This window comes from Lissotriton vulgaris, chromosome 11 (assembly GCF_964263255.1).
Source record: "Lissotriton vulgaris chromosome 11, aLisVul1.2, whole genome shotgun sequence".
NCBI lineage: Eukaryota > Metazoa > Chordata > Amphibia > Caudata > Salamandridae > Lissotriton > Lissotriton vulgaris.
Window position 1 is genome coordinate 9,497,349 of NC_141699.1, and position 25,120 is coordinate 9,522,468.

General features: G+C 45.3%; 1 protein-coding gene across 2 annotated transcripts in view; it reads left to right on the top strand.

Moving 5' to 3' along the window:
* Positions 1-25,120, top strand: part of PPIL2 (peptidylprolyl isomerase like 2) — a 365,149-nt gene that overhangs the window by 102,359 nt on the left and 237,670 nt on the right. For both annotated transcript variants that reach the window (XM_086942651.1, XM_086942650.1), the window contains exons 7-8: positions 17,377-17,468; positions 18,535-18,624. In XM_086942651.1, the coding sequence (XP_086798777.1) occupies positions 17,377-17,468; positions 18,535-18,624 (182 nt within the window). The remainder of the gene's footprint in view (positions 1-17,376; positions 17,469-18,534; positions 18,625-25,120) is intronic.

Consider the following 25,120-nt stretch of genomic DNA (forward strand, 5'->3'; position numbering starts at 1 on the left):
CATAGGGCTAGGGATGGTTGGATTACCTAACATCATGAGCTCCGTTTTTTCGCCATTTAATTTCAAATGTGAGGCAGCCATCCACTGGGCAACCTCTACCAGGCAGTTACTTAGGTTCAAACGGGAGGAGTCAGATTGATTTATAGACACAACTAATTGTGTATCGTCGGCGTAGGTCACTATGCCTACGCCGAATGAGTGCACTATGTCAGCAAGAGGCTGCATATAAATATTAAAAAGGGTAGGGCTCAAGGCAGAGCCCTGCGGCACGCCTTGAGCCAAAGGCCAGGTTTTTGAGTGGGTGGTGCCCTCAACAACCTCGAATGAGCGATTTTCCAGAAAAGACTGGAGCCAGTGCATAGCTTTCCCAGAAATTCCCATTTGGTGGAGGCGAAGTAGAAGGATGCTGGTGTTAACAGTGTCGAAGGCGGCACTAAGGTCGAGCAGCATGATTGCCGTAGTGCCGCCTTGATCCATTTGTTTCCTAGCCCGCTCGGTTACCGCCAAAAGAGCCGCCTCAGTTCCTAACTTAGGACGGAAGCCTGCTTGGGAATCATGAAGTAAATGATAGTTTTCTAGGAATTGAGTGATAGATGCATTAATATGTTTTTCTAAAAGTTTACTGACCCACGGAAGAAGAGAAATAGGTCGGTAATTGGCCATGTTCTCAGGGTCCAAGGTAGGTTTTTTCAGTAATGCCCTAACTTGTGCCTGTTTCCAAGCCGTGGGTACTGAACCCGTAGTGATAGAGGCATTCAGAATATTGAGGATAACCGGTTTGATGGAGTCCTTGACCTTTAGTAGCTGACAGGGGGGAGCAGGATCCGTGGGAGACCCAGATTTAATTTTCAGCATGAGAGCCTCGAGAGCTTCCTCATCAAGCAGCGGAAACTCATCTAGTTTGTGAGTCACGGTACTAGGTAAAATAATTCCTTCGTCCTGAATGAGATTGGGAGCGTTAAAAGCCGATGCGATTTTCTGTATTTTATCATGGAAATATTCCGCTTGACTATCGCAGCGAGTCTGGGCTTAGCTAGGGTCAGTGGGAGTCGGGGGGATATCAATGAAAAATTTAGCTATTTGAAAGATTTCTCTAGATGAGTTGGAAGCAGTAGCATTTTTTTCCTCGAAGTACAAGGCTTTGGTGCATCTAATTTCTGTTTTATATTTTTTGATGGCTTCAAGATGAATGGTTTTGTCTATATCGCTACTAGAGATTCTCCAATTCCTTTCAAGCTTCCTACATACCCTTTTTAGGTCTCGCCTGTCGATGCGCATGCGCATCGAGCAAGCGAGACTATGGGTGCTTATCCACTCTTTATCCACTGCAAGGAATCGTGGCGATTCCTTGCAGTGCCCGTGACTTTTAAGCTCAATGCGCATGCGCATTGAGCTTAAAAGCGCGTGCACGTCCGTCTTGTTTTACCCGCTCCGCCCCCTCCCCTTCCCGCCGTGTCGCATTTCTCCTCCCCCCTCCCCTCTCTTCCCTCCGTCTTGTTGTCTCTTGACCACACGCTGTACTGGTTTCATTAAAGAGACAACGACCACAGTAAAAGCCCCAGCATGGTTGGCTTCGGCAGTGCTTGTTTATAGATGCCTCGCCCTTATATGTAGGAGTCAGTAACTTACGAGGAGCCGCCCAAAGCTTCCTGTTCTTTGGTGATTACGGACCTCACTCGAGTGATTAGGGCTTGTGTCTGTATCTCTGAGGCCTCAGAAGCCCGTCTTCAGGCAGGGCGTTACTATTTTTACACCCGCTATACTTTTTATTTTAAATAATGGTGTACCCTCTTGAAGCTATGAATAGTTTCTGCTTTCTTTTTTTTTTTTTTTACTTGAGCTTTTTGCTAAAGGGTAATATCTGTATCACTGAACACGTCTTTTCAATAAAGGGCACATTTCTGAAACAGTACCACGAAAATTACAGTTGAGCGCGTCGCATTTCTCCTCCCCCCTCCCCTCTCTTCCCTCCGTCTTGTTTTTTGTTTATTTTACCCGCTCCGCCCCTCCCCTTCCCGCCGTGTCGCATTTCTCCTCCCCCCTCCCCTCTCTTCCCTCCGTCTTGTTGTCTCTTGACCACACGCTGTACTGGTTTCATTAAAGAGACAACGACCACAGTAAAAGCCCCAGCATGGTTGGCTTCGGCAGTGCTTGTTTATAGATGCCTCGCCCTTATATGTAGGAGTCAGTAACTTACGAGGAGCCGCCCAAAGCTTCCTGTTCTTTGGTGATTACGGACCTCACTCGAGTGATTAGGGCTTGTGTCTGTATCTCTGAGGCCTCAGAAGCCCGTCTTCAGGCAGGGCGTTACTATTTTTACACCCGCTATACTTTTTATTTTAAATAATGGTGTACCCTTTTGAAGCTACGAATAGTTTCTGCTTTCTTTTTTTTTTTTTTTTCTTGAGCTTTTTGCTAAAGGGTAATATCTGTATCACTGAACACGTCTTTTCAATAAAGGGCACATTTCTGAAACAGAACCACGAAAATTACAGTTGAGCGCGTTTTTTCATTTGTGTATAATTTTGTTTGCGTAGAAACTATACAGTGCTGTGTTGTCCGTTTAAGGTGGATATGGGTACGGTGTTATGTCCTATATTTTGCTATTTTTGTTTTTCATTATCTGTACTCGTATAAAATTAACACGTTTTTTCGTGCAAACACGCATTCCAGTACTCTGCACAGTGAGCATGCTGGGCATTGACGTCTACTTTGACTAGAGTAAGGCTTTATCAAAAGGAAAGTAGAAAATGTATTTTCTCTGCTATAAAATACTTTTGCTTACAACAAATTATTTCACTGTACGTGTAAGAAGTTTTTCTTTCTCGTGTTTAAACTACTAGAAATAAATGTTGGATGTATGATGTAAACGGGTATAGTAAGCCCCACATCAGTCTTACTTTGTCAGCTAAAACAGCTGTATATGAAGGTCAATATTCCAAGCCACACACAGTTTAAAATCATGCATTTTCAGTGGTGGCTACTGTTGGGCAGAATGATTAACTTGACTGTGCTGTTAATTCATCTTTAAAGGAAACAGACATCCTCTCTAGAGGCAAAACGTGGCTTTAATAGTTCCCCAGAAAATGACAAAAACACAAAAAAAAATAGTCAACTTACAGTGGTTGCTCCCAAGTCTTGATAGATTCTGCCATGAAGTACACAATCTTATGGAGACTACTCTGATTTCACAAACATTTTTGCTGCAGTAACAAATACACTCATGGCCCGTGAATTTACCCAAACCTTTCATTGAAAGGATAGAATGTTTCTTTTATTTTTGCATTCAAATGGAGAACCCCTCACCCTCAACCCCTCACCCTCACTCACCCTCAACCCCTCACCCTCAACCCCTCACCCTCAACCCCTCACCCTCACCCTCACTCACCCTCACTCACCCTCACTCACCCTCAACCCCTCACTCACTCACCCTCAACCCCTCACCCTCACTCACCCTCACCCTCACTCACCCTCAACACCTCACCCTCACTCACCCTCAACCCCTCACCCTCAACCCCTCACTCACCCTCACTCTCACTCATCCTCACTCACCCTCAACCCCTCACCCTCACTCACCCTCAACCCCTCACCCTCACTCACCATCAACCCCTCACCCTCACTCACCCTCAACCCCTCACCCTCACTCACCCTCAACCCCTCAACCCCTCACCCTCACTCACCCTCAACCCCTCCCCCACGACCCCTCCCCCTCAACCCCTCACCCTCACTTACCCTCACTCACCCTCAACCCCTCACCCTCACTCACCCTCAACCCCTCACCCTCACTCACCCTCAACCCCTCACCCTCAACCCCTCACCCTCACCCTCACTCACCCTCACCCTCACTCACCCTCAACCCCTCACCCTCACTCACCCTCAACCCCTCACCCTCACTCACCCTCAACCCCTCACCCTCAACCCCTCACTCACCCTCACTCTCACTCACCCTCACTCACCCTCAACCCCTCACCCTCACTCACCTTCAACCCCTCACCCTCACTCACCTTCAACCCCTCACCCTCACTCACCCTCAACCCCTCACCCTCAATCCCTCACCCTCACTCACCCTCACCCTTACTCACCCTCAACCCCTCACCCTCACTCACCCTCAACCCCTCACCCTCACTCACCCTCACCCACCCTCACCCTCACCCACCCCCAACCCCTCACCCTCACTCACCCTCACTCCCCCTCACTCACCCTCACTCCCCCTCACTCCCCCTCACTCACCCTCACTCCCCCTCACTCACCCTCACTCACCCTCACTCACCCTCACTCACCCTCACTCACCCTCACTCACTCACCCTCACTCACCCTCACTCACCCTCACTCACCCTCACTCACCCTCACTCACCCTCACTCACCCTCACTCACCCTCACTCACCCTCACTCACCCTCACTCACCCTCACTCACCCTCACTCACCCTCACTCACCCTCACTCACCCTCACTCACCCTCACTCACCCTCACTCACCCTCACTCACCCTCACTCACCCTCACTCACTCACCCTCACTCACCCTCACTCACCCTCACTCACCCTCACTCACCCTCACTCACCCTCACTCACCCTCACTCACCCTCACTCACCCACCCTCACTCACCCTCACTCACCCTCACTCACCCTCACCCACCCTCACTCACCCTCACTCACCCACCCTCAACCCCTCACTCACCCTCAACCCCTCACTCACCCTCAACCCCTCACTCACCCTCACCCTCACTCACCCTCACCCACCCTCAACACCTCACCCTCACTCACCCTCAACCCCTCACCCTCACTCACACTCACTCACCCTCACCCTCACTCACCCTCAACCCCTCACCCTCACTCACCCTCACTCACCCTCAACCCCTCACCCTCAACCCCTCACTCACCCTCAACCCCTCACCCTCACTCACCCTCAACCCCTCACCCTCACTCACCCTCACCCACCCTCACCCTCACTCACCCTCAACCCCTCACTCACCCTCAACCCCTCACCCACCCTCACCCACCCTCACCCTCACTCACCCTCACTCACCCTCACTCACCCTCACTCACCCTCACTCACCCTCACTCACCCTCACTCACCCTCACTCACCCTCACTCACCCTCACTCACCCTCACTCACCCTCACTCACCCTCACTCACCCTCACTCACCCTCACTCACCCTCACTCACCCTCACTCACCCTCACCCACCCTCACCCACCCTCACCCACCCTCACCCACCCTCACCCACCCTCACCCACCCTCACCCTCACTCACCCTCACCCTCACTCACCCTCACCCTCACTCACCCTCACTCAGCGCAACCACAGCATCTTAAACTAAATATATTTAATAAACTTTAAGCTATTGGCAATATAAAATAAAATCCATTTTATTTACGTATTAATTATTACATTTTTTTTAAAGCCATTGATTTTTTTTATTTCAATACATATAAGTCACATATAAGTCCCGTTAATACAAAACATGTTGCTTTACAAATGCTAGAGGTGTCACATTTACAAAAATTATAACTATTGGCTTTGTAAAGAAGAAAGCTATTAATTTCGCTATTTAGAAAAAACAACACATAAATAAAAAACAAAAAAATAAATAACACCTATAGCTCAAACTTTACTACTGCGAGACCTATTGCATTTCCAATGCTGGTTAATTCTTTGAGTTGGGGGGAGTACCACGGTGATGCCTTAGATTTGGTCTTTTCTTTAAGGGCTTTAATGGGTGCGATAGAATCCAGGGAAGCATGCATCCAATTAATGTAATTCTCATACTGAGAAGTCGGGTCTGTTTCACTTTGGGAGGGAGCCGAGGAGAGAGAGTTGGCCCATTGATCCGAGGAGATTTTCGACCAATCTCTACCTAATATGGTGGTGCGATGGGGGGCCTGGAGTGGCATGGCCGGCATCCACTGTAGAGGTATCAAAAAGTGATCCGTCCATGTGAGGGGCAAGGGGGTCCCTACCTCCAATCTATGGTCATTACTGAAGATCCCATCTAAAAGATGGCCCTTTTCATGTGTGGGTTCAAAGCCCTTCTGTACAATCTGGAGAGCCGCCAGACTGTCCAGAAGCGCCTTGGCCGAGGAGTTATTAGGGTCATCTAGATGAATATTGATGTCTCCTAATAGAGAAAAGTAGGGTTTGTTAACTACCGACTCCGCGATAGTAGAATGGAGTGAGTCCAGGAATTCTCCCAATTGATTAGGGGGGCGATAAATAAGGGCGCCAGAGAATGAAACTGTAGGTGAGAACTCCAGTGTGAAAAACATACTCTCACAATTGGAGATAGTGGCCGGAGTGGTCCTACAGAGGTAATGGTTTTTGTGGAGAATACCTAAGCCTCCTCCTCTACCTTCTGGCCTGTCCACCCTCTGCAATGCATATCCCAGTTGCATGAGAGAAATAATGTCTGGATCAGACGCATCTTTTAGCCACGTTTCTGTCAGAAATATAGCGTCAGGGCTAGTCTCTTCTAAAAGAAGTGACATTTGTACTGCATGTTTGGTAAGTGACCGACAGTTTAACAGGAACATTTTATAAGTTTTGGCAGGGTGCAAGTTGCCTTCATGGCTAGAAAGTGAGAACTTGCAGTGGGAGCAAGTTCCAGTAATAGTGTTAGGATGGATATAGTGCCGGCAGTTGTCATCAATTAATGGCATTAAGTTTTTTAATGAGATGACATCATACTGCCTGAGTGTACTGCAGTCTATTCCGCTTTGAGCAGGGGGGGTGGCCCCTGGTCCCGTCCTGTCGCGGACGGGCGCAGACGGGCCCGCCTTTGGCGCGCCCGCTGCGCCCGCCCGCTGCGCGGACGGGCGGGTCTGCTGTTTTTATCCATTGTGAGGGGAGGGAGAAGGGTGGGATAAGCGATCGTCTAGACCGCGATCCTTCCCCTACCCAAGATGGCGCCTAAAGTGAATTGAGTGCCTAGCGCCCGATAATAGCGGCGCTCGATCAGCTGGACGGGAGGGGGGCAGCCGTGGACGCCGTCAATCTCGCACCACGGTAGGACTGATTAAAAGCTGTCCATTAAAATATATACAGTATTTAAAAATCAGTTTTTACAGCAAGTTATTCGTAGTCAATAACACGCAATGCAATTAATCACAGGTTATTTGTAGTCAATAACAAGCAATAGAAAAGAGTCACTCGTAAGGGCAAGAGCGCAAAAGAGCCCCCGGCTTCCGCCTCAGGGGTGGGAAAATAAGTATGACCAATACTAACGACTTTGCTTTTAGGACTATTAAATACTGACATTATCCCTTTTACAAATAAATGGCCATTGAATTAAAAATAAAGTGAATTCCCGCAGCGCAGTTGTGTCTTGTGAAAAACGAGCCCTTGTGTTTAATTACAAATCTGCTGCTTTTAGTGGTTTTGCTTTCCAGGAGCGAAAGGGCCCCCAGAGATCTAGAAATGTTAATTGCAGAAGTGGATGGGCTTTCAGCTCCATCACTGCCCTGTTTCATTGGATTCAGACATTGTATCTGCTGAGCTTGTGGTACTTAGACGTTGGAGAAAACTTGTATCCAGTAATAAGCGATATTAAGCAGCCATTTTATGGACGCAGAAGACGCGGGTGATCTCTAAAATATTGCCAATACTGCCATCCCTCCTACTTTGCATATCACGTGTTCCCAATGCAGCCCACCCAAAACCTACAAGAGCATTTCCAGTTTCCCTGTTGAGCTTTGGGGCGGTCCTAGAAATTGAGGAAGGACCCTCTTGAGTACCCTTAAATAGATCTTTTCACCTTGGCAGATATTTTGTAACGCTTTCATAGTGGGCGTGTGTAGGAAGCTGGTGTTCTGTTGCAGTAACCCTCCCACTTTGCCAGATTACTGGTGTACTTCGACTTGATGTGCCCTGGTTCCCTGCCAATCAGGTTTGCAGGGCCTGTGTTCTTTTCCAAAACTGGACTTTTGTGCCCCCAGTTGGCGCCTCTGGCCACATGTTAGTCCCTTGTAAAAGGTACAATGGGCACCGTGCCCATTTAAGGCCTCTAAGGGCTGCAGCACATATTGTGCTACCCTTAGAGGTCCTGTACCTTAACACACACTCACTGCCATTGCAGGCTGCGTGTTTTGGTACAGAGAAAAGTGAAGTTGACATGGAACACATACCTGTGTCCGGAGCGTTTTTTTGAAACCGTGAAAAACGTCCCCAATCTGCTCGCACTCGATTGAACTTCAATAAATTTAAACAGTAATCCAGAAGTGACACATTTTTTATTTATTTATTCTTCTTTGTTTGTCTTGTCGTTTATATTCAATGATAGTAATCACATTAAAGCTTTACTGTATTTGCATTAGAAGATTCTTTGGACAACACGCCCTATGTAAATCGGGCTGAGTCCGTCGTCGGGGGGCTTTTTCCTTAAAAAAGGTAGAACGTATCACAAACAGTCACATTTTATAAGAGCGTTCTCCCTATGAGAATACCTGGGTGTTGTTGCCAAAAGTGAGCTTACAAGTAGACGCTCACGCACGTGGTAAAGCGTTTTTCAGAAAAAAGATTCGGACTTAGTTATTGAACGTCTCGTGCCCAGGTGACGAAACCCATCCGCACCAAAACATGGATGACTCTATTTAAAGCATTCAATACACAAGGGAGTGCGAATGTCTTAATTTATCCAAATTTGGTTAACACATAACCTGTGTGCCATGCCTGCAACCCACTGCCTATGGTATCGGAAAGACACCCCTCTAGCTGGGTGCACTATACCACTGGTCAGGGTACAGGTGCATGAGCCCTGTACCCCTACTGTGTCTACGTCCATTCTTAGACATTGTAAGTGCAGTAAAGCCATAAAGAGTATATGGTCTGGAAGTTTGTGATTGCAAACTTCACAGCACCATAATGGCTTTACTGAAATATAGGAATTTTGGTAGCAAACTTCTCAGCATAATAAACCCACGCTGATGCCAGCGTTGGATTTATTAAACCATGCACTCAGAGGGCATCCTAGAAATACCTCCTGAAATATGACCAGGCTCTGGAGCGTTCTCTGACTGGTAAACACCCGTTTCTGGACCCTGAGGTGGGAGCTTTCGCTCCCTGGGCCCAGAAACCAAGCCTTTCGTGGGCGGAGGTGGTCACACCTCCCCCAGGTCAGGAAGAGCCATCTGTGGCAGGGAAGCTTCAAAGGCCTTGTCGCCATTGTAACGCGACCCCGCCTCTCCTACTATCAGGAGCAGGCCCCTTCCCGTCTCCCTTCCCTTTCGTCGGGAGGACAGGTAGTGAACAGCCCAGAATATGTGCTCACCTCTGCCAACCCCACCCCTCAGGTGCAGGACGCGAGGTGAAGCCCACTCTTCAGTGACCGCCATCATGCAGATGGGACGCACTCTCCAATCAGTGTTAGGGATTGCGCCCACTCCCCCATGTGGGGTGAGCACACTAAGGGTCAGTAGCCCTGTGAGCCCTTAGTATGTATTCAAGCCTTCATTCTGTGCTGTGAGCCTCTGCTGTGTGTTTTAAGCACCTGCCTCTGAGCCCTTAGTATGTATTCAAGCCTTCATTCTGTGCTGTGAGCCTCTGCTGTGTGTTTTAAGCACCCGCCTCTGAGCGCTTGGTATGAATTCAAGCCTTTATTCTGTGATGTTAGCCTCTGCTGTGTGTTTTAAGCACCTGCCTCTGAGCGATCTGTATGTATTCAAGCCTTCATTCTGTGCTGTGAGCCTCTGCTGTGTGTTTTAAGCACCTGCCTCTGAGCGATCTGTATGTATTCAAGCCTTCATTCTGTGCTGTGAGCCTCTGCTGTGTGTTTTAAGCACCTGCCTCTGAGCCCTTAGTATGTATTCAAGCCTTCATTCTGTGCTGTGAGCCTCTGCTGTGTGTTTTAAGCACCTGCCTCTGAGCCCTTAGTATGTATTCAAGCCTTCATTCTGTGCTGTGAGCCTCTGCTGTGTGTTTTAAGCACCCGCCTCTGAGCGCTTGGTATGAATTCAAGCCTTTATTCTGTGATGTTAGCCTCTGCTGTGTGTTTTAAGCACCTGCCTCTGAGCGATCTGTATGTATTCAAGCCTTCATTCTGTGCTGTGAGCCTCTGCTGTGTGTTTTAAGCACCTGCCTCTGAGCGATCTGTATGTATTCAAGCCTTCATTCTGTGCTGTGAGCCTCTGCTGTGTGTTTTAAGCACCTGCCTCTGAGCCCTTAGTATGTATTCAAGCCTTCATTCTGTGCTGTGAGCCTCTGCTGTGTGTTTTAAGCACCCGCCTCTGAGCGCTTGGTATGAATTCAAGCCTTCATTCTGTGCTGTGAGCCTCTGCTGTGTGTTTTAAGCACCTGCCTCTGAGCGATCTGTATGTATTCAAGCCTTCATTCTGTGCTGTGAGCCTCTGCTGTGTGTTTTAAGCACCTGCCTCTGAGCGATGTGTATGTATTCAAGCCTTCATTCTGTGCTGTGAGCCTCTGCTGTGTGTTTTAAGCACCTGCCTCTGAGCGCTTAGTATGTATTCAAGCCTTCATTCTGTGCTGTGAGCCTCTGCTGTGTATTAAATGCACTTGCCTGTGAGCGCTTAGTTTGTATTCAAGCCTTCATTCTGTGCTGTGAGCCTCTGCTGTGTGTTTTAAGCACCTGCCTGTGAGCGATCTGTATGTATTCAAGCCTCCATTTTGTGCTGTGAGCCTCTTTCTTTGTGTTTTAAGCACCTGCCTCTGAGCGCTTAGTATGTATTCAAGCCTTCATTCTGTGCTGTGAGCCTCTGCTGTGTATTAAATGCACTTGCCTGTGAGCGCTTAGTTTGTATTCAAGCCTCCATTTTGTGCTGTGAGCCTCTGCTGTGTGTTTTAAGCACCTGCCTGTGAGCGCTCTGTATGTATTCAAGCCTCCATTTTGTGCTGTGAGCCTCTTTCTTTGTGTTTTAAGCACCTGCCTCTGAGCGCTTAGTATGTATTCAAGCCTTCATTCTGTGCTGTGAGCCTCTACTGTGTTTTAAGCACCTGCCTCTGAGCGCTTAGTATGTATTCAAGCCTTCATTCTGTGCTGTGAGCCTCTGTTGTGTATTAAATGCACCTGCCTCTGAGCGCTTAGTATGTATTCAAGCCTCCATTTTGTGCTGTGAGCCTCTGCTGTGTGTTTTAAGCACCTGCCTCTAAGAGCTTAGTATGTATTCAAGCCTCCATTCTGTGCTGTGAGCCTCTGCTGTATAGTAAATGCACCTGCCTGTGAGCGCTTAGTATGTATTCAAGCCTTCATTCTGTGCTGTGAGCCTCTGCTGTGTATTAAATGCACTTGCCTGTGAGCGCTTAGTTTGTATTCAAGCCTCCATTTTGTGCTGTGAGCCTCTGCTGTGTGTTTTAAGCACCTGCCTGTGAGCGCTCTGTATGTATTCAAGCCTCCATTTTGTGCTGTGAGCCTCTTTCTTTGTGTTTTAAGCACCTGCCTCTGAGCGCTTAGTATGTATTCAAGCCTTCATTCTGTGCTGTGAGCCTCTACTGTGTTTTAAGCACCTGCCTCTGAGCGCTTAGTATGTATTCAAGCCTTCATTCTGTGCTGTGAGCCTCTGTTGTGTATTAAATGCACCTGCCTCTGAGCGCTTAGTATGTATTCAAGCCTCCATTTTGTGCTGTGAGCCTCTGCTGTGTGTTTTAAGCACCTGCCTCTAAGAGCTTAGTATGTATTCAAGCCTCCATTCTGTGCTGTGAGCCTCTGCTGTATATTAAATGCACCTGCCTGTGAGCGCTTAGTATGTATTCAAGCCTCCATTTTGTGCTGTGAGCCTCTGCTGTGTGTTTCAAGCACCTGCCTGTGAGCGCTTAGTATGTATTCAAGCCTTCATTCTGTGCTGTGAGCCTCTGCTGTGTGTTTTATGCGCTTGCCATGTACCCTGAGGACTCCCACCCCAAGCTCCAAACATACAGCCTATGCTCTGCGGCCACCTCGTCCTTTGAGCGACCGCCTTGTCCTCTGAGCGCCCATCCTGTGCTCTAAACATTCGCCTGTCCTCGAGCACCCGCCCTGTCCTCAGAGTCCGTCTTTTGTTGTAAGCGAATCACTGACCGAATATCGAGAGTCCGTATTGACGCAAATATATCGAAGTCAAGCATATCGACATCCTATCAACATTATGGTAAGTACAAAAGTATCGAAAAAATGATATCGATGTCAAAAATATCGTTAAAAATATCGTTTTTTTTTTTAGTTACAAACATAATGTAAAATAAAGTAAATTAAAATCAACAGTTAAACATATTTTAAAATGTATAAAAATTATAACCAATATATATAAAATGTAAAAATAAATTAAACATATACATATAATATATCATATATATGTACTTAATGTTTTCATAATTATTTTAATAACTTTTAAATTATTAAAACATCTTATAAATTACAAATACATCTCTACACATAAAACAATAATATAAATACAAATTTAATAAATATATATATATAACAAATTAAAAATTGTAATATTTTTTGCATTAATTGAATACTACATTAACAAAAAAATAAAAAATATATTAGATAATGGAGGGAATAAAATTACTATTCTAACTCCAAACAGTGCAACAGTAGGGAAAGTGTTGGATAGCGTAGAGGTTAAAATTACTATTCCCACTACAGTGAGTGCAACAGTAGGGAAAGTGTTGGATAGCGTAGGGGTAAAAATTACTATTCCCACTACAGTGAGTGCAACAGTAGGGAAAGTATTGGATAGCGTAGGGGTAAAAATTACTATTCCCACTACAGTGAGTGCAACAGTAGGGAAAGTGTTGTATAGCGTAGGGGTAAAAATTACTATTCCCATGCCAGTGAGTGCAACAGTAGGGAAAGTATTGGATAGCGTAGGGGTAGAAATTAACATACTTATTAATTCAATAAAAAAACGATTAATTGACAAATATTAATAATAACTACCATTAAAATTAAATAAATACTTACTTCCCACCCTATTCCCCTATAAATGCACAACCCACTACACAAAAAGATAACACAATTAATTGCATAATCAATTAATAATAAATTACCAGTGAATTAAATAAATTAATAATCAATACCAATTAATACACATTAAAATGTACTTAATTATAATAATTACTTCGCACCCTATTCCCCTATAAACCCGCTACACACACAAAATAACACATTTAGTTTAATTATCAATTAAGCAATTAATAAAAATGAATTGGCAATTAATAATTAACAAATTAATTAACAATAATAGGTAAAATAAATAAATATTATTAATATAATTAATCAATTAATAAAAAAAGTATTACCAATTAATAATGAATTAACAATTTTATAATCATTACAAATTTAATAAAAAATATAAATTAATCAAATTACTTTCTACCCTATTCCCCTATAAACTCACAACCCGCTCTGATACTCAAAAGCAAAATGTACTTAAAGTTATTACTAATTAATAAACATTTAATACATATTTAAAAACAACTAAAAAACATTGCAAAAAATTGCAACACATACATATAAAATACATACTAAAATACATAAAACGAATATTAATATCGATATTATTAACAACAATATTTTTGCTAATTAAATTACTTAGTTTGATATTAAAAAAGATATTACTTACCTTAAGGTCGATATTCTGGTCACCGATATTCTTGACTTCGATATTCGGTACCTATGATATTCAAAACTCGATATCCGCGTGTCGATAATAAAAAAAAAAAAATCGATATTATGACTGCATACCGTTGTAAGCTCCTATCCCGTGCTCTAAATATTGGCTCATGCTCTGAACACCCGCCCTGTGCTCTGAACACCTGGATCCATTCTCTGAGCATCCGTCCTGTCCTCTTGGCGCCCACCTTATTGTCTACACAGCCACCCCGTGCTCTGATCCTCTGCCCATGAGTCTGACCTCTCGCCTGGAGCTGTAAGCACCCATTCTATGTTCTAAACCCTGACCATGTGCTCCAAACACCCACCATGCCCTTCAAGGGACCCATCCTGTTCTTTGAAGCGCCCACCGTGTCCTTGGAGGGGCAAGCCATATCCTTTGAGGGACCCCAAGATGTTCTTTGACTGGGCCCTCCATATCATTTGAGGGCTCTGTCATGTGCTGTAAACATCCACCCTGTGCGTTCACCTTGTGCTCCAAGCGGCTGCCCCGCACTGGTTGCAGGTTCACCTTGGACTTGACTAGGGTCAGGCTCAGGAATGAAGTGGCTTGTGGACGCATGGTGCACGCATAGCAAGTCTATAATGTCATCGGGGGCAGCCAGCATCTGGTGTGAGAGATTAAGGGTGGGAGTGGGTGTAGACCTATGGGCCTGTGGACCCCTGCTGCACGCATAGCACGTCTACAGGCTCATCAGGGTCAGCTTGGCACCAGACGTGGGTGACTGAGGGCGGGAGTGGGTGTAGTTGGAGGGACCCCTTGACTGGAGAATGCAGGGCCTAGGGACTCCTGGTGCTCGCATTGCACATCTACAGGCTTCTCACAGGGCAGCCAGGCATCGACGTGGGCTCTTGATGGTGGCAGTCTGGAGTAGACGGAAGGGACCCTTGGCTTTCCTCACATTAAGCAACTGATGTGTATTTTGGCGCTTGCTTGAGGTCTGCCCCTATCAACCAATTGAAAATCAGTCGTTTTATCGCCATCAGAAGGATAAAATAGTGAGTTGGGGCAGCTCAAAGTAAAATTTGCTGCACACGTAGACGTGTTTCTTTTGAATAGAAATGACCTGCTCAGCCCCAGTGTATATACACACCGAAGGGGATAGCAAGGCCAGGGGGCCTCGAACCAAGAGGAAGTGGTTCCAACAAGAAATGCACTCTGTTTTACACAGTGTACAGGACAGGCGTTTGTGCTGCAGAAGGGAAGCTTTCTTGGATGCTGGTGGCTCGGATTGTTGATGTGATATGTTTGTTTTTTCTATACGGGCTGTGCAGTATTTTTAACAGCTAACAAGGTAGGTCAAGAGAGAGATGGACACCCCAAGTGCAGAAATACTTACCCATTACTGGAGCACAAGGATCTGATTGAACCCGCGATGACTGAAGGTATAATCGAGTTGCACTTTGCTCTGAAAGGAAAAGCGCCTGCCACAGAGATGTGTGCAGGCTGCTGCAGTGGGTCTTTAGCTCTGACTCCGCCTTTCACCTTTTCAATTTTGCGAGTTAAAAGCTGCACTGTGTAGTAGGGTAATCAACTGGCAAGAACGGCGCCAACCCACATTGTTGATGACGCTTTGAGACTACTTGACCGGAATGATCCTTCCCTACTTATTCTTCTTGATCCATCTTCTGCATTTGACATGGTCAAACACCAAAACCTGACTGATCTTCTGGAAGAAAAAGATTGGGTTAGAGGTCCCAGTCTTTAATTTGTTTGCCTTGCTCCTACGGAATAGAACACATAGAATCAAAGTCAACCATTTCCTCGCTAACAGCACACCAGTCTCAATTGGAGTGCCTCAAGGCTCCATACTCTCGCCCACGCTTTTCAACTTGTTCATGGATCCCCTCACATAAATTCTGAAATGTTCAAACATTCATTCCTGCATGTATGCTGATGACACTCAACTTTATATGAAAATGGCCTCACTGGAAGACATCAAAATTCTGAACTGTGTTCTTCTGAAAACTCAACAATGGTTAACCCACAATCACCTTACGTGGAATACTCTCAAAACCGAACTCCTCCTGATTGCCCAGTCCGACCACTCCGCACCCATTCAAGGATGGCTCAAACAACTTGTGGATCGCAGTTGAGAGCCGTATGTTGTTTAATCCACAAGATCTTTAGGTATAACGCTGTACAAATTCCTGAATGTGCAGGACCACATCGGTGCAGCAACTAGGGGAGCCAACCACCATCTCAACACACTTAGGAAAATCAAGCCGTTCCTGCCTCCTGTGGACTTGCACCTTGCAGTCCAGACCCTAGTTATCTACCGTTTGAAATATGGAATTGAGATCTTGGCTGGGTTGCCCAAAGCTAGACTGCCCTCCACCCAGTAAAAACTCAGGACAATGGGTTAAAATTCAGGACAAAAAGTCATTTTTAGGGACACATCTGAGGATGTTGATTGATTTATTAAATAGTCAGCTGCAGAAGTACAAGCCAAAATAGGTTTATGTTCTTTAGTATGTATTGCTTATTGGAGTGATAAGCAAACATTCACAAATATCTGGACAGATTTAAAGCAGAATTTGACAGCCGACATAAGAAGCTGATTTCACAATTCTACTCCTAGTGCCATGAATGATCGTGCCAGATGCATCGCTCTGTTCCTGAACATAGACTTGGAGTTCACAAGCAGTAGCACTACTAGAGAGTGTGAAAAAGAGCGGGGAAGGATGGTGAGAAAGGAGAGGGCTGTATCCTGAGAGGGAGAGGCAGAAGATTGGAACAGTGAGAGTGAGCGGTAAGAGAAGAGGGCCTACCAGCTGACCGAAAGGCCAACAGGCGGTGAAAAGAATAAAGATTACAACAGAAGAATATGGAGCAGAGAAAAGGGCAAAAAGCAGATATAGAAAGAAGGTGAGGATGTCAGAGAATGTTGAAAAGACAAAAAAATGTGGAGGGGCATATAAAAGACGAGGTGGGGGCACAGAGAGAAAGCATGTGGGGGGGAGAGAGGCACAGACAAATGGCGTGTTAGGGCAGGCGAAGGAAAAGCTAGAGAAAAGGGAACCGAGAGATGAAGAGGTTGAATAGAGGGTGAACAGAGAGATTATGTGAGGGTTCCCTTTGTTACTTAAATGTCAGACCTTTCAATCCCAATTCCAATGCCCCATATCTTTGAAAACATGGCCCTACTCTTCTTTCCTTTTCACGCCGCGCAGCACAACAGCTTCACTCGCTGCGCTGTGTTGTTGAAATGTTAACAGATGTTCCTCAAAGATTTGAATAAATATATCCCTCAAAGATTTGGCACAGGTGTCCAGAATAACATTTTGTCTTGGACCTTGTACAGTCCTTTGCGGCTTTTTGGCTAGGGTTGCGTTACTGAAACGACCGACTCATACATACCCTTGCATCTTATCAAAGATGGTGTTTGGCAGACACAATAAACAGAGCTTCATTTTGTTCCTCGAATGATCGGTGTTGCAGGCATCAACTTGAAGGCGCATAAGCTGTCCTTGGTTTACCGACCTCAGAAAAATATAAGCTTGTGCCGACTCTGCCCAGGCGTGAATCGCTTACATGTACACTTATTTCTAATCTCGGCAGCAGGCACTGAATCCAGGTCTAAGAGGTGGTGGCTTTTTTGCCTCTGCTCAGCAGCTGAAGGGCAGATCTGTGGTTGTGTCTGTGGGTGAGGGGTAGAGGTCTGAACCCTTGTGTGGTCGGTTTGACACTTTCTGTGTTCACATTAACAAGTGTCGAGTGACGTGAAAGAGGACCCAAATGTGCCATCTTTTTAATAACTCCCCTCTTTTCGCCCTCCTAGGTAAATACCACTGTCCTGTGCTGTTCACCGTCTTCACCAATAACTCGCACATCGTGGCCGTGAGGACGACAGGCAATGTCTACGCCAACGAGGTGAGTTGAAGTCCTTCGTCTTTGGGGTGCTGCCGCTCTGCTCCATAAAACACAAATCAAACCAAACCGACTCCAGTGGATGTGCTGCAGGGGGCTCTACTCTTAAAACACAACTAGTTTAGCAGTGACAACCAGTGCAGGAGGGCCACTGCCTGCGCCTCAGAGCAGCAGCACCATGACAGGCCTGAGCAGGTGCAGTGGCAACGGGGGCCAGGAGTAGGACAGATGACCATCCTGTAATGTTGTCTGGATAGGCCTGAGGTGGGCAGAGGACTCTAACCTCTCTGCACAGAGGAGAGTTGAGCTAACCATCACAGGAGCAGTGACTGGTAGCCAGAGCGAGAATCCCTCGATGCAAAGAGGACTATTAGGACCAACCTCGGTTCTCTACAGGCTCTCTATAGATAAATAGAACCAACCTCGGTTCTCTACAGGCTCTCTATAAATAGAGAGCCTGTAGAGAACTGAGGTTGGTCCTGATAGTCATCTTTGCATCGAGGGATTCTCGCTCTGGCTACCAGTCACTGCTCCTGTGATGGTTAGCTCAACTCTCCTCTGTGCAGGCAGGTTAGAGTCCTCTGCCCAACATTAAAGGGCCTGTCATGGTGCTGCTGCTCTGAGGCGCAGGCAGTGGCCCTCCTGCACTGGTTACCACTTCTAAACTAGTTGTGTTTTAAGAGTAGAGCCCCCTGCAGCACATCCACTGAAGTCTGTTTGGTTTGATTTGTGTTTTATAGCGCACAGCAGTTATTTATAAGGCGCTGTGAGGCTCTAACCGGATCCTTCATAGGTTCCTGGAATCACTCTGCAATGCAAAAGACATGTATATCCGGAAGCTTATGAAAACTGAGATTAGTTGCAGTTCTAAGTTATTGAGGCTAAGAATGCCATGTGTTGCAGTAAGAGCAGAGAAAGTGGGACCACCACAACACTGTGCTGCAGTCAAGAAATAAGAAAGGAGGGAAGTCGTGAGATCTCCAGTGCCTGCATGTGTTTCCAGCTGTCCCCTCGTGTACGAGATATCCCTGTACCTTTCATGCACTAACCCTACCCTCTTCTTCTTCAGGCCATTGAGCAGCTAAACATCAAACCCAAAAACTTCAAAGACCTGCTGACGGACGAGCCCTTCACCCGCCAGGACCTCATCACACTGCAGGTAGGGCTCCGCGGCATTCCAAGGGCCACGAAGTGTGTGGTGGGCTGCGCCTTTAGCTGCATACCTTCTAGGGTACATGGAGGTCCTGACAGGCCCCGGTAGAGCCCGCTACTGAAGTGCAAAGGGAGGGTAGAGTCTCAAACATAGGCACCAAGTTGTAGTTATCATAGTGCCAGGACTCCACATTACATTATGTTTGGAGTCCGGCCAGAACCGCCCAGTTGTCTATCATCTCCTGGCCAGCGTAAGAGAGCAATCAGAAAGGTGGTCTTTTATTGGGAGCCCGGGAGGGAAAAAGAGAGAAACATGCTGATAACGTAGAAGAGAATCCTTTAATTTCAGCGCAATGTATTAATAGAAATGGAACTTCCCATAGGAAATGGTTCTCTGTACTCACTGAATGCTTTCATAGTTATGACAGTGGTCGTTGGGTATTTTGGTGCCTTTTCTTGGTTTGGTTAAAACTTGTTCAGAGGTTTTGGATATGGAGCTCCTGACGGAAATCCTCAAACTCTCCCACATCGCCTATCACGTGTATGCTGACGATGCTCAACTCTACATTAATGGCCTCGCCCGATGACATCAGCGTACTCAATAACACTTTGAAAAAACTCAACATTCGCTGGCGCGTAACCACCTCAAACTTGGCGCACTCAAAACCAAATTCTTATTGATCTCATCACCCAGTATCGCTCCTAATATCAAAGACTGGCTCCCACATCTCACTGCCTTGAACTGTACCCCACACATCATTGACTCCGCTAAATCCCTAGGAAGAAACTTAGACAATGCCCTCTCCATGCAAAATGATATCTGTGCCTCCACCAGAGCAGATAATCATCAACTACACACATTCATAAACTAAAACCTTCCCTTCCCACTGCAGATCTCAATAAAGCGGTTCAAGCACTTGTGATATCAAAATTAGACTATGATAGATGCTACCCTTGTGGGCCTTCCAAAAATCAATGCTACCTTCAACGCAGCAGCAAGGCTCATCACTGGCTCGAATAAAAGGCATCATATCACCCCTGACCTCCAATCACTGAACTGGCTCCCCCACAAGGCTAGGATCCGCCTCAAAATTGCCTGCGTGACCCACAAAGCTCACCACAACACTCTCTTACCTGACCCTGACCCAGACGCTGACCTTATCTGGCTTTAACAGATCTTTGCGAAACACAATCTCCCTACTTCTTGGGCAACAAAACCTACAAGCAAGCCTTTTCCGGAATTGCCCCTAAAATCTGGAACTCTCTTCCTCCAGAGACCAGGTCCAACCCTTCAACACCCATCTTCAGAAAAGACGTGAAAGCTCCACTCTGACAGATTCATCTCGCATTGAGGATTTACCTCCCTCACCCCAAGCGTGACACTTGTACTTGCCTGTTTGGCTTTCTATTCATCACTTCTTCGTCCATACCACCTGGGATCTGCGCTGATCTTCCATTTCCTACCCATGTTTGCACTAATAGCTGCAGAAACGCCCTGACGCCGATTGTGTGTTGCCCAGGCTATTATCTACGAGTGACCGTGTTCCTCTCCTCCTACTGTTTCCTACTGTAACTAATGCCTCCATGACCAATACCATGTGTATGTCTATAGTTTGAATCGGAACTACCTTTCGGTATTCTTGTACAGCGCGCTGAAACTCGAAAGGGTCTTGTTCGCGCTATATAAAACTCTGTAAAAAATATATGGCAGAAAGTAAGGGTCTAGTGTTCATGGCAGTATCTAGATATATTCACAGAAGTTTGCAAACAACTTCTTTTTTAAAGAACTTCTATGGTTAGTGAATAGTACTGAAATTAAAACAATTCCGAAAATGACTAACTTAGATTGTGTTCGAGTACACCACACAGACCATACTTAAGACACAGCCATCATATTTCATATAAATTCCGGTATATCTACCCCACATGAGGCCCACGTCACACACTTCACACACCTGGCACACTCCATGGCTTCACAGACATGCATTTCTAACGTATTTTTACAAAAGTTAGTGGATATCTCTCAAATAGCGTCTGTTAAAAAAATAGTATGATTGTATTACTGTACACATAACAAACTGTATTATATGTTCATATACTACAAAAAAACACTTATTATTTTAAAAAATGCTACTCAAACATTACTTCACATACTTTTTCAAATATTTTTTAAAGGTATAAATTTAATAAAAATTTTGCATATTTCACTTAAATCAAAAATAGGGTTCACATATTTAAATTTCCAGAAAACACTGTTCATAAGACCATTAAACCACTGACACTTAAATTTCTTCTATTTTAAAAATTAATATTTATTGAAAAAGGAAACATATTCCAAGAAAAAACGAAAGCTGAGAGGGTGTTAAATTAACTAATACATTAGCACTGAAAACGAAACCAAAAAGTCTAGAAATTCACAAGTGCTTCCTTCACTCCGCGTTACAAAGTCAACCTTGGATCCCACCCATTAGTACTTGATAAAGTTAAAAATGAAGTGTGTTTTAGAATCGGATTATGGTTGTAAGGGATAATTTGAGTTTGTACAATGATGTCATTAAGTTGTTGGACTAATGATCTAGAACATTTACAAAGTTGGTTGTGTGGATGTTTTAGGGCTTGCATTTTGGTATATGATGGTAGTTGTGTAGCTGTATGTTGGTGGATGTGTGGTTGCATGATCGTATGATAGTGCGTGTGTGGATATGGCTGTCTCCATGAGCTATGTGTGTGCGTACACTAGTGGCAAGCAGACCTACAGTTGGAAAGTGGTTCTGTATGATGCCAGACTAACTGTATACTAGCTGGTGTTTTGTTGCAGGTGGTGGTGTATATCATTTAGTAACAGGTGGCTGTATGGATGCATGATGGTTTGTGAATTTCTTGATTTATTTTTATGGTGAGGTTGCTGTTAGCGCGTTAGTTAGCCTTGACTCCCTTTTAACTATCGTTTTTTTCTTGGAATATATAATATACAAAGTAAAGACTGTCCCTCAGCTCTGACTGTCCTTTGTATGATGAAGTGACATCATCGAATATGCTAATTACTTGCCCGCAAGTTTGTTTTGATACCTGTTCCCAACTTTGCTGGTTGAATGGAGGGCAGGTTGGGTGTCCAGCGTGGGATGGTTGGAGCTCCTCAAAAGTAATGAGTAGTTTATCTGTGGTTCTGAAGCCTGGGACGCGCGCTCATGTCCAGGTCCTCTCTATGGTCCATCAGGCGCCAGGAGGCGGGGCATCCCACAGACCACCCTGAACACGTGGTTCAGATGGGGCACCTCGCACGAAAAGAGAAAAGAAAGTGTGTTAAGCTTCAACAGTCCTTCTAATCAATACGATTGTAGAAGAGACATCAAATCCACATTTTGATGTAAAGAAAGTGTCCTAGCGGTTGCTACAACTTGAAATCAATAGAGTTCATTATTCATAACTGCTGTTAACAAAACATACATTCAGTCGGTGGTTCGAGGTCCGACTCAGTTGCACAACCATGATTCTGTGCACATTTATTCAAGGGTACAACACTACCAGCGGGGGGAATAACCTCCTCTGACTCGGCTCACACACCATGTGAGAGGTCCGGTCTATCCCAGACCACCATAGAACGTTATAGATCCCTCACTTCCTCACACTTGCCGCACTCTGAAGACTGGAGTTCGTTTACTGTTGTTGAGCCATGATAGCTGATACTGAGCACTGTTCATGTTTACGCTGAAAGACTTGTGATTTGTTATGATTCCCGCAAGGGATCTTGATTGAAAATGTTAAAAAACCCTAATAAAAAGATTTTTTTTTAAAAATACTGTTAACAAAACAAATGCAAAAAGAACAATAGATAGACTGAATGCTGAAACAATGTCATACATTCACACAAGTATAGAGATCTGAGCCTAAATCCATCGTTTTTTTGCTCACATTCCATTTTGGACCCAGCCATATGCAAATCAGCCTTGCCCATGTGCCTCATGGGAACAGTCCAGCCCGAACTGCCAAGCCAGGTTCCCTGGACCGGAAACGAGCATCTTGGGACCGGTTTGCACGGAATCACCCTTCATCAGCAAGGCTAGCTTGACTCCAGTGGCATGGTGAGCACGGGACCCTCGTCTGGGCATACCCTTCCCACTCGGGGTGACAAATGCAAAAAGAACAGTTGATTGACGGAATGCTGATCAATGTCAAACATTCAACCGCTTGCTTGCTGTGCCACTGGATTCAAGCGAGCCTTGCTGATGAGGGGGATATCCTGAAACCGGTCCCAGGATGCTTTACAGACCTCTGTCCGAGTAAAACCAGGAGCAAGAAGTGTGCAAAACCCCGTACTGAACAATTAGAGGAAGATTATGAAAGGAGTGCTATACAACATAAACCCCTCCCTGTCTGAGAAAGCCGGGAGTCAGACGCATGTAAAGCTTCACACTTAATATACAAATTTTAAAACAATACCAGTATGAGAAGTAACTAAGATAACCAAACTGAACCAATACAATCATACTAACAAGATGGAGTAATATGGAGTAATACTCCTGCACAGTATCAGGAGCTGGATACCGGTGCACCCCCAATTAATTTCTACCAAAGACCAATAAGGAGCTTTTTGACTCAGTGCATGGCACTTAGAATAAGTGTTGCCGCACTTGAATTCAAGGCATAGCCATAGGAGTGAGGATTTAAGACGTACACCTCCTTACCATAAGAGAACCCCAGTCCACTCACCTACAAGTTCCTCATTGCGAGTGGTCCTGATGAAGGTGGTAGTAACCTACATCCACCGAAACGTACGGTGACGAGCTTTTGGGAAACTTTGCAAGGACAACACAATAGTGGGATATTATGTGATTGAGTCAGCCCAGTAGGTCATCTATAGTGTATGTCATATAATTGGACAGTAGTCCCCCTAGGATTGTTGTCGGAGTGTGTGTGTCACTTGTGAGAGAGTCTCCTGGTTGGTGAGATTGAATGTTTGATGGTGTGTCTTGGGGTCAGTTGTGTGAATGACCAAAAGGATTTTTCATGTCTTTCTGTGTATTTTATCTGTAAATAATATGCTTGTGGCAATGTTAATCATGAAATATTTTCTATGAACTCTGATGCATGTCTACACATTGATATTTGAAAATGATTGTATTTGTTTGTACTGATATTGTGAACAAAAACCATAAAATTGTTAAACATTATTTGAGAAAATCATGAACATATATATATAAAACGAAAAAATATTTTAATAAGTACGAATGAATTTTGGACAATTCGGAATGGAAAGACTTATTGTTGTGGAACAGCCCATGTGATGAGCCTTAGGGGGCCACCAGTAAAAGTATATAGGTCCGACAAGAGTTCTCAATAGAGTATATTTATTGTCTTTTCCCCCTTACTCTTGGACCTTAAAGATTTACCAGGGAGTACCCTCTTTGATATATAACCCCCAAATATAGCACTAAGCAACAGAAAGGTGAGCAGTCCAGCTTTGCAAAGGGCCTTCCACTGCACTGCAAAATGGGGCATCGTGTTTTTAGTAATTTTTGAACCGTTTGAGCTAGAATTTTTTTCGGATTAAAATCTGCAGATTATGCGGCAGGTGATAAATTGTGTGGAAAATGCTGACCATCTAGAATTATGTGCAAATTGCCGCACCCGCACAATTCCAGTGTCTCTGGTCTTCCTTTTCTGAGATACCAGATAGACTTTTGCCCTCAGATGGTGTCTGAATAAGACCCTATTTGTCTCATTGCTGTGTCTTTGTGCAAATGGGCCAAGTACCTCTTCAGCACTTGAATTTCAGTGGTAGCGTGGATCGAGCAATCCAAGGGCTCTCAATGAGGAGGTAGGTGTGGGGTGAACACAGGCTCACACCTCAAAATACATCCAGCAATCCAGCCTAGTCAAATACTTGCTTTTATATAAAAGGTAGTTTTATATACAAATACAGCAAACCACAAATAATATACACAGTCTTCATAAGGCAAGCACACAAGCGTTACTCTAGTCCGCTCTTGAATCCCACTTCCTATCTAAGGACCGTGGTTATTCCCCATTCAGGTGAGGAGACATCCAGGCTAGACCCTGCTAGTTAGTTCAAGTCTTAGAAGTTCCACGATGGCATTGAGAAAGTCAAAATGACTCTGTGCTGTAGCATGTTAGTCACAGCAAGTTCTCCCAGAGGCCGGTTATTCGGTCGTCCCCGCTGTCTCTGGGGTGGCTGTGTGAAGGGCTGGGGTGGGTGTGTGAAAGGCCCAGAAGTGTGTCTGTGGCCCAGAGTTGCAGAAGAGTGGATGTTGCAGTCAAGGGGCAGATGTTCTCAGCTCTCCTCCGGTCAAGTGGTGTCTCCCTGAGTCTGGTGGGCAGGTCTAGGGTCGTCCTGGATTTGGATAGTTGAATTGTTGCTCTTCCTTTGCGGTTTACAACATGTGTTGTGTTCACGGCTGCATCCTGTTTCATGGTAAAGGCCCTTTCATTTCACCATGGCCCTCTCCTGGCAGACGGGGGTCGCAAACAGCGGCACATAGGGT